This window comes from Oryzias latipes, chromosome 22 (genome assembly GCF_053564925.1).
Source record: "Oryzias latipes strain Hd-rR chromosome 22, Olatipes_Hd-rR_3.1".
In the NCBI taxonomy this organism is placed as follows: domain Eukaryota; kingdom Metazoa; phylum Chordata; class Actinopteri; order Beloniformes; family Adrianichthyidae; genus Oryzias; species Oryzias latipes.
In genome coordinates, this window is record NC_136258.1 from 13,780,479 (window position 1) to 13,789,764 (window position 9,286).

Consider the following 9,286-nt stretch of genomic DNA (forward strand, 5'->3'; position numbering starts at 1 on the left):
ATTGTTGTGAAGCTTTCAGGTTCATGCTATTTAACTGCTTTAAATCTACTGTTGCCACATTTTTTCCATGGCTGGTGCACAGATTTGGATTTAAATAAAAGTCACTTGACTTTTATGACTACAAAATTTTGTCTCAGTTGTGTACTTGCCCATCATTTCAAAATCATGGCCAGCATAAAAATGCATGAATTCTTTGAATTTATAGTTCAATCTTTCTTTTACAGCTAATATAACTTGATGTGTCAACAGAATCCAATCTTTGTTCGTTGAGAACATCCAGCATTTGTTCTGATTTAAATAGTAAAAGGCACATACTGAACTGATACAGCTCTTTACTACCTTCTTAGAAAGTGCTTTACAGTCACAGTCCTACTCACCCACGCACACACATTCACACACTGATGGCGGCTCCACTGCCAAACACTGGGGCCATCCTATAACCACCAGGAGCAACGTGGGGTTCAGTGTCTTGACCAAGAATTCTTCGACATGACAGGTAAGATGGGAACCGAACCTATGATCTACTGATCAGAGAGCGACCACTCCACCTCTGCACCACAGCTTTCCATGGTGCAGAACGTTAGATGTATAATTTAAAAGAAGAAATATCTAAAAGGGTGTTTATTTGGAAGGAAGTAATTAGGGATACGGAAAGCATATGAGTGAATAAAACAACATGAGCTCATTGCTCATTATTAAGTTACTACAGCAGGTCATTCTCCAACCTGATGTCTCTCAAAGCCGGCCCACAGTGGCATCTCAGCAAGGGGGGGTCTCACCATCACAACAGATTTGTAGAACCAGCTTGGCTAATATTCTTAAAGAAGAGTTTGTGGTACTTAATGAGGCATAACTAATGGAAGTCGCACAATCATCAGTGCCATGCTGGAAGCACTGTGGCCGTACAGAGCAGCCATTGATTCTTGCTTCAAACCTCTTGAGTTTCTAATCAGCTTCTTTAGTCGTGCGTTTCAGGCCTGACAAACCCATTGTTGGCCTGTGTCACTGAAGGTCAGTAGTTATTAGTGGCAACTGAAAACAGTTTCTCTAACTACTCCTGAGAGACCTGAATGGCGTGCATAGGGGGACTTGGAGGGGGGATTACTGGCAGCGCAACAAGTCTGGTCAGCAAAGACAAGTATGTGACATGGTTTCCAAATAAGGGATGCTGCACTACGCTCTCCCCATCCAAGCAAACGTCCAAGCAAATGCCCACATCCTGCTTTTTCTTCAACCGTCCCTTCAGTAGTTTGCAGAGGGTCAACATCAGACTTACATTTTTTTTTTTATCCAGTACTGGGGGAAAATCATAAGCAAATTTGTAAATGATAAAAAGAGCAGTTGTGTTTTGATAATCAAGCTGAAGATAAAGATAAAAATGTAGTTTTGTTTTTCTTAAATGAACAAAAATCAATTAAAGGAGGGGGATGCTTTCAGAGTGCCATGATTATTTTTGAAATAAATTTTTTTCAACTAAATTTCATTTCAAATTAACTGGGAAACTATAGAAAAACAACTGCTTTAACTTATTCGAAGGAACCAAACTAATAAAGCAGGTTAATCACAGTAAAAGAGAATTTCGCTTTTTAACAGAACACAAAGGAGGAGTACTAATTAAAATCTTGCTTTATGTCGCCGAGAACTTCAATACATCCACTCCTTTTGCTAAATTAAAAAGCAGACTTCGCCACTTTTAATCATTTTCTGATAAGAAACTTTTAGGAAAAGAAGACATCGGGTTGAGAAAAGTTACAACTAAATGAATTAATCTATGGATTAAATAAAATGAAAATAAAAGAATACAAACTGCATTCACATTTATCTAAAGGTTTCTCTGTGTTTAAGGAATAGAACGGAAAAAAATCCCACTGTGCGTCTCAAAAGCTACTAGACCGCGGCGGCTTTCTTTATGAAATACCTGCCTGTTTGGACAAAAACATGAACAAAATTCCCTTTATGTAACTGCAGCAGAATAATTATAATAATACTATACATGTTTGAACAAGCTTTCTGTGCAAACTCTGCAGTACATAATGCAAACGCCTTCCCAATTAGCACTCTCTAGGTTGTTCGAATGCCATGGTCAATTGAGGAGCACATCAATAGAACTTGAAAAGGTTCTCTGCGATCAGACCTTCTGACATATTAAGTAGAATAATGGGGAGGAAGGGAGTTGGGGGTGGGGGGTTGAAACGAGGTGGTTCTAGAGACTGAAACAAGGCTTCCTTCTGCATTCACATTACTTAGTGCAACCTACAATTACCTGAAAAAGAATAGTCAAAGAAATCTTTTTCCTCCACAAAACACAACATCATCTGCTTGCTGCATTGTGCCAACACAACATTGAAAAAGGCACCTCTTCAAGGCCAGATTGAAATGTCTGCTGTACACAAAATATATTAGTAATTTAATATAATGTATTTTGTTGTCCTGTTTTGGATATGTGAGTCGTGTTCATGTGCAGCAACTGCAGCAACAACAACCCCTACGTACTTTAAAAATGTAAATGACGATGCCAGGACCAATTACAGTGCCCATCTAGTCTCATAAATCTTTACAAAAAGATAGCCCCCCCCCCCCTCCCAGGCTCCCCACGACCACAACCAATAAACTGAGAGCACTGACAGGCACAATAGCAAGTGATTACCAAGCATAGCCTATTAGTGCGCCATAACCAGGGCTATTGAAAAGGGAAAAGAATGGATTCACCTCCACTTTTATTTCATGTGGTCCACCATCAAAAGCTTTGTTGACAGCTCATTCATGACCTCAATTTAGACATAAACTCTATCAGGAACATCTGGCTGCAGGAAAGTGTACTGAGGAATGTGTCTTGCTTTTTAATGCTTCCATCAAACTCCAGTTCGTCAGAGTTGTGCAAATCCCTGTCAGGTGCATGTTGAGCTTCTGTGATTTCTTCAAGTAAAAGAGGGATGCCACATATACATACAGCTGCCAGGTGAAGAGGGGTACAAACAGTGGCTCTTCAAGCTGTTCAATGAGGTACACTGATAGCTATCATCATCACAGGGGGTTATCAGCAAGAAGACCAAGAAATAATTTCAGAATGTGTCTGAATGACCTCAGGAAATGAAAGGTTGCAGTCTTTTATCAGCTGCTCCTGCAGGAAAACGATTCGAAGAGATGATGTTAAGCAGGGATCTGCATTGACCAAAAAGGAGCTAATGTCATCAGCATGTAACCCACTTCACTAATGATAAAAGAAAAAATAATACATTTCAAGGGTATTTTAAACTATAGTGAATATTTTAATGGATATACAATTGTTTTTTTTTCTGTGAGAATTGCTGTCTCTCCATAACAATTTTTATTAAACATATTTCTTATACTTAGTGTTTTTTTAATGCATTGTCAACATAAGAAAAAATTCTGAAAATCAATAAGCAAATAGGATTTTCCGCTATTACCAAAATGACAGATGTTGTAAACAGCTTTTTCTTTAAATCCTAAACTGAAACAATTTTAGACTGTGAAACATATATTTAATTTAGAAAAATACTTAAAAAATAAATTATATATATATATATATATATATAAAATTTTCTTTCAAAGAAAAGATGCATGCTTTATTTAAATTCAACATAAATAATAATACAAATCATAATAATAATAAACACCAAGACCGCTCTTATGGCAATAATTGGTCATAATTGTGTATTTCATAGCAGATGTGGCATTCCTAATAAAATTGACCAATTAGGCGGCAGCACACTGAGAGTATGGGCCCTGTAAAATAGATTAAGGGTCAAAATCACTGGAAATTTTTGTATAAAATAAGAAAGCTAAAATACAATGATAAATACAATTTCATTCAGTATTGAACCTGCAAAAGGTGCTAGTGAATTTACACGGTGTTCTCCTGGTCTACAGTCTTGCAGACATCACACATGAAAGGCGGCCCTCCAAAATGTCACCTGAACAATGCCGGCTCCCTCATCGACCTTGCTTTCCAACTCAATTTGGTCTCAATCAGAACATAATGAAAATGCACTCCAAAACACTTCCATTAAAAAATGTTCAGGAATAGCTCTCACACTTCAAGTTATTTATTTGTAACGTTCACTTGGTTTTGAAACATATACAGCAGCCATCACTCATTTATTTCATTGTTTTGTTTAACTTACAAACAAAATTTAAAAAAAGTAAAATTGGACGCAAAAACCATTATTGTACAGTTAAACCCATTCTTGTGTGTTATCCAAATATACAAGTCCCTCTACTTATCCAATAAGTCTAAATGAATACATTAGTTTACAATATTAATATGATAACATGCCAAGTTATCACCGCAAAAAAGGAGTAGATGTGCTTTAGAGCTCATTCTTCAGTCCGAGTAAATGAAGCAGCACTCCTTTTTGTTTCAATAACAGTTTAAAACATCATGAAGGAGGGGCCGAAGCACAGATTACAAAAAAGGTCCAGAAACGACTTAATCGCTTTCAAGGGCGACCAGTCCTGTAATGTAATGTTCAAAAATAGACTCTCTTGTCAGAGATGTCAAGAAAATGTGCCCTGATGACCAGCTGCCGCGCGCCTCTGTGCGCATTGTCCTATTAAACACATTTTCTCAGCCCTAATATATATATCTATATATATATCTATATATATATAGATATATATATGGCCTTTTCATTTAAAGAGAAAGGTGAAAAGTGTCAGTACTGTTTGAGGTCCTACCACGTTCTGCCGTAGAGAAGGTTTGAGCTGACCATGTTACTGGTGTAATCTACAGATGATGTGTCTATCTGGGCCATGCTGAGCTGGCTGTGCAGTGAGGGGGGACTTGGCGACATCTCCTCCAGCTCTAAAGCGTTCACCTGCTGCTGATTTTGATGCTGGCTGAGGCTGCTGGCCGAGGACCCGAGCACCACTCCGGCTCCGTTCTGTTGTTGGTTCTGTTGTTGGTTCTGTTGTACCTGTTGCTGATTTGGCGTCGGAGTGTTGGAGCCGTTTTGGCACGGTTTACCGTCCTTCACCAGAACAGGAACGGCTACCCGCCGCGGGGACTGCGCCTGCTGTTGACACAGGTTACCGTCCTGCTGCTGCTGCTGCTGCTGCTGCAGCTGCTGCGCCGCCTTGTCCTTGGCCTGGCGCTTCATCTTGTACCGATGGTTCTGAAACCAAATTTTCACCTGGGTCGGCGTCAGATGAATCATGCTGGCCAGGTGCTCCCTTTCTGGTGCCGACAGGTATTTCTGTTGCTTAAACCTCCTCTCCAGCTCGTAGACCTGAGCCTGCGAGAACAGGACGCGTCGTTTCCTCCTGGGCGCAGCGTGAAGAGCTGGCATGGCTTTGCTGGCGTCTGCCATTCCTGTGAGACTCCCCATGCCAGTCATGTTCATACCTGTGGAAGGTCCCATGAATCTAGAAACTTAAAAATATACATACATACACGTACGTTCAATAAACAGAAGGGGAGAACACTAATTCGCCTGAAGTATTTTTTCAAAATGGTCAATGAACTGTGCGTAATTTATGAAAAAAATGACATAAAAGTGTAATAGAAATAATAATAATAATAATAATAATAATAATAATAATAATAATAATGTTTTAAAACGTATTCAGATAAACACAAAACAGAACCGGGTCAAGACTTGAAAGAATGATCTCCTTTTCGATTTCATATAAATATACAGTAACATTTTAACACTTGATAATTAAAATGTTTTTTCAAATCAGTTAAAATTTAGTAATCTTCAATCTATGTCAGTGCACGCGTAATAGCTTCTAAAATAAATGATGCAGACTAAAATTAAATAGTTGTTATTTTTACTTTCTACGCAACAAGATAAAAATCCCCCGAAAACGCGAATAAAACAAGAAAAAGACTCACTTGTGGAGTATCTGGGATCAGGATTGGCGCTGTACCATCCCGTGGCGGCGGCACTACTCCGCATGCTTTCCTGGTACGATGGAAGATCTCCCATGTTGCCAATGCTCCCATTGCAGTATCCCCCCATCGCGGTGTGGGAGAACTGAGACACGCCGTGCGGCATGTGATAAGTGGTGGCCACGCTGGCGTTGTGGCCCATGGAGTGCTGTTGCATTCCGGTCTGAGACACCTGAGGCTGTCGGTAGGCTCCAAGTGGAGAGGTTAGATTCCCTGCGCCATCCATGCCACTAAACTTCTTGTATGTCTCCTCGATTGGACTCAAAATGTCTGTCACTGAAAAAGGCGTTGTATGCTTTGGGCTCAACGACATGATTCAGAAAGCAGGTAGATTTTTGTGTTTGAGCAGATCAACCGTGTTGTTGTATCGGCTCTCTCCTTGGTCGATGTCTACGTAAGAGAGTGCTTGTAGTGTGCCTGAGATCCTATTGATCGCCTTGGAGAAGGAGGCGAGCCCAGGGCGCTCTTAGCCCGGGTTTATTGGAGCCAGGAGCCAGGTTTACGACAAACACGGGGGGGCGGAGCTACACTTCCTAAAACCACCAAACAATAGTCATTGACAATTTGGGCAAATAACACAGGGAAAACACAAATCTCTTTGATTAACTTGTGAACAAAACTACGCACATATTTAACGTTGAGTTCCAACTTTCCACAGGTGAGAATGGCTCTTTCTGACCACATACGACTGTTTTGCGTCAGTAGGGAATTCCACTCTTTCTACAAACTTTGAGAGCACTTTTCACAGACACAAGGGCCACCGAGTATCATCAAAGAGCCACAATGAAGTTTCATGACCAGCTCATTTATGCTTCTTAAGCATCATTTTACCCCCACCAGAGAGGGGACAAACCCTGGATTAAAATGGCAAAACGCTGGCAGAGAGGGGATATGAAGTTCCAAAATCGTGAGGTGTACCGTCCTCCATCCTGGCATGCAATAAGCACGTGTTCTTTGAAGCGTTATTTATTTAAGTATTTTTATTCTGGCATTCATTCTGCAGTTTACTGGGCTAATTCAAAAAAAGCATACATTGGAGGTGCCTCACTGCAGCCGTTGGGGGCTTAAAAGACTGCAGGCTGGTCAGCATGCAATAATGACACTTTGCAGTCTTGACCCGACATTGTAATCTCTGAGCAAACTTACTGGCGCCGGGACAGAATAAGAAGAAGAGTGACATGACAAGGGGGTCAAAAGAGAACAAAGCTTCTGCAAACTGCGACGATTCACAGCAGTTAATAAACCTCTCAGTGACAAACTCACATAACATTTCCGACTTTACATTTGGTGGAGCAAGTGGGTCATTAATTTTACAGGGAATCACTGATCAATCTACTCATTTTAACAAAAATGATGAAAATTATAAATGTTTAACTGGTTTTACTCTTAATTTATTTTATTTTTTTGCTCCATGCCCATTATTTCTAACAGAAACAACGCGCCCGTGTTTTGCATAGAGCAACTAATATAATTTAGCGCATCATGGCAGCAGCCATTCTCTAATTGAGCAAATGAAGATGTGACACGGTCAGCCATCAATTACAGCCGCACAACAGAAACCGGCTAAGTTGATAACCTGAATATAATACCTCGAGTTACATGCACACCTCAGCCACAGAAACAGCCGTTTTTCTCTCCGTCTCTTCCTTCCTTTAATCTTTCCAGATGTCCGATCTTAACAACAAATTCAGGGTGAAGTGGTCTGGCTTTTCTTAAGATGAAAAATTAATTGCATTTTTCCAAAGATGTCAATGTCTTGAAAGTATATTAAAAAATCTGCCTGTAAAATCTTATCCAAAGGTTCCAAAGGTCCGCGCGCCTCTTTTTTTTAAATAACGGCAGCTTGGTCTTTCGAGCAAGAAAGGTAGGCCCAGACCTCTAACATTATGTAAATGAGACAAACCTCTCAACCCCGTGGATTACTGAGTCAGAGAGCAGGACCTCATCCACAATCCCTAAACACAAAAATCTGGAACTATGAGGCACCCATCAGAGCTTATGGGTGACATTTTTGTCGTCAATAGGTTATTTTTTTATTTTGATTATTATTATTTTTTGGAAAAGGGAATCTGACTTGGTCAAGGTAGCGAGGAGGAGTGTTCGTCTGTCGGGAAAGAAAAGCAAGGCCCGGTTAAGGTTTGTCAATAGACATTGTATGAACGGCTACTATTTTTTTAATCAAGAATTTATATCTTTTAAAATAGATAAATTACCCTGACCTTTGTTGCTCCAAAGAATTTGAAAATTTGACGCACAGACGAAAATAAATAATCTCTTTGCTTTCACGCATTTTTACTTTTTTCTTTCTCTGTTAAAAAACACATAATTCAATTTTAGAGGTAAGTAAATTGATATTAAAATAACAATCTGATGGTTTATTATTTTACTAATCTGTGTCAGAAAGCCTCAGTTTTCCGCCGACTTTTAAATTATACACGGCGCGCATGCAGGGACACTTTTTTTAATCGTCTTTTTAAAAAATCAGCGGCACATTTCCAGGTGGCAACTCAATTCAGTTGTCTACAACCGCAAATAATTGAGCAATTTAAGTGTTGTTAACCAGAACCCAATAACAATTTGTAGTTGGTTTATAGAGAATTTCATCAACCCCCTCAGCTCTGCACGGATCCAGGCGTCTGGTAGCTGAAGTACGTTTTCTCCATCTCGTCAATAAAAGTTCAATACCCTCAGAGATGTGGAGAGGTGGCTGAAGGGCTGGGGTCCTGACCTGCCAACTCATTCATGCACTGGCCAAGCGCAAGGTGTAGAAAACACGGCCAGTTATTTAGACTTGAAGCGTTAAAATTCTGAAAATTAACGCATCTGGTCAATCCGAGGCAAATGAAAAGTCACCCAAACCCCCACATTTTAAAAAAAAGCCACTCCTTATAATTCATTTTCTGGTCTAAAAGAATTCAAAGAAAAATAAATAAGCTTGTTTTGGGACAACAGAAAAGGGTGGATCATATAGTAAGTGGAAATATTATTAGTTCGTTATCCGTGCGTAATTTACGCACGGCCGTGGAGAATCGTTTGGGCCTCTGTTTTTTGCTGTACTTTTCCGCAAGTTAATCAACTGCAATATAAAGGAAAAGGAGGACCTTCATCTAAAAAAAATTGAAAAATCCATACACAAGAATTGGGGCACATTTTATGAATCTAATTTTAAAAAAAAGTCCACCCCTGTTTCAAATGTTAGTAATTGAAAGTACAGCGCAGTTTAAGGGAATACTTTGTACAAATGCGTTCATTTAGTTGGTTCAACAGAAATGACCTCATCTTTGCTAGAAAATAAACTTTAAAAAAAACACAAGCAGTTTACTACTTTTTGATTCTAACTTTATTTTATCCACATCTGTATTGTTACTGACA

The 9,286-nt window shown here is 39.5% G+C and overlaps 1 protein-coding gene across 2 annotated transcripts; it reads right to left on the reverse strand.

The window, feature by feature from the left end:
- Positions 1 to 4,053: 4,053 nt before the first annotated feature.
- On the reverse strand, positions 4,054 to 7,242 carry nkx2.4a (NK2 homeobox 4a). 2 transcript variants are annotated; one of them, XM_023951994.2, is made up of 2 exons: positions 5,858 to 7,242; positions 4,054 to 5,392 (listed from the first exon to the last, which is right to left on the reverse strand). In XM_023951994.2, the coding sequence occupies exons 1-2, from the start codon at positions 6,225 to 6,227 to the stop codon at positions 4,695 to 4,697; spliced, it is 1,068 nt and encodes a 355-aa protein (XP_023807762.1). In that variant the 5' UTR covers positions 6,228 to 7,242; the 3' UTR covers positions 4,054 to 4,694. The 2 variants fall into 2 exon arrangements, with proteins under 2 accessions (XP_023807762.1, XP_023807763.1); XM_023951995.2 differs by having other exon boundaries at positions 4,054 to 5,365; positions 5,858 to 7,231.
- Positions 7,243 to 9,286: the final 2,044 nt, after the last annotated feature.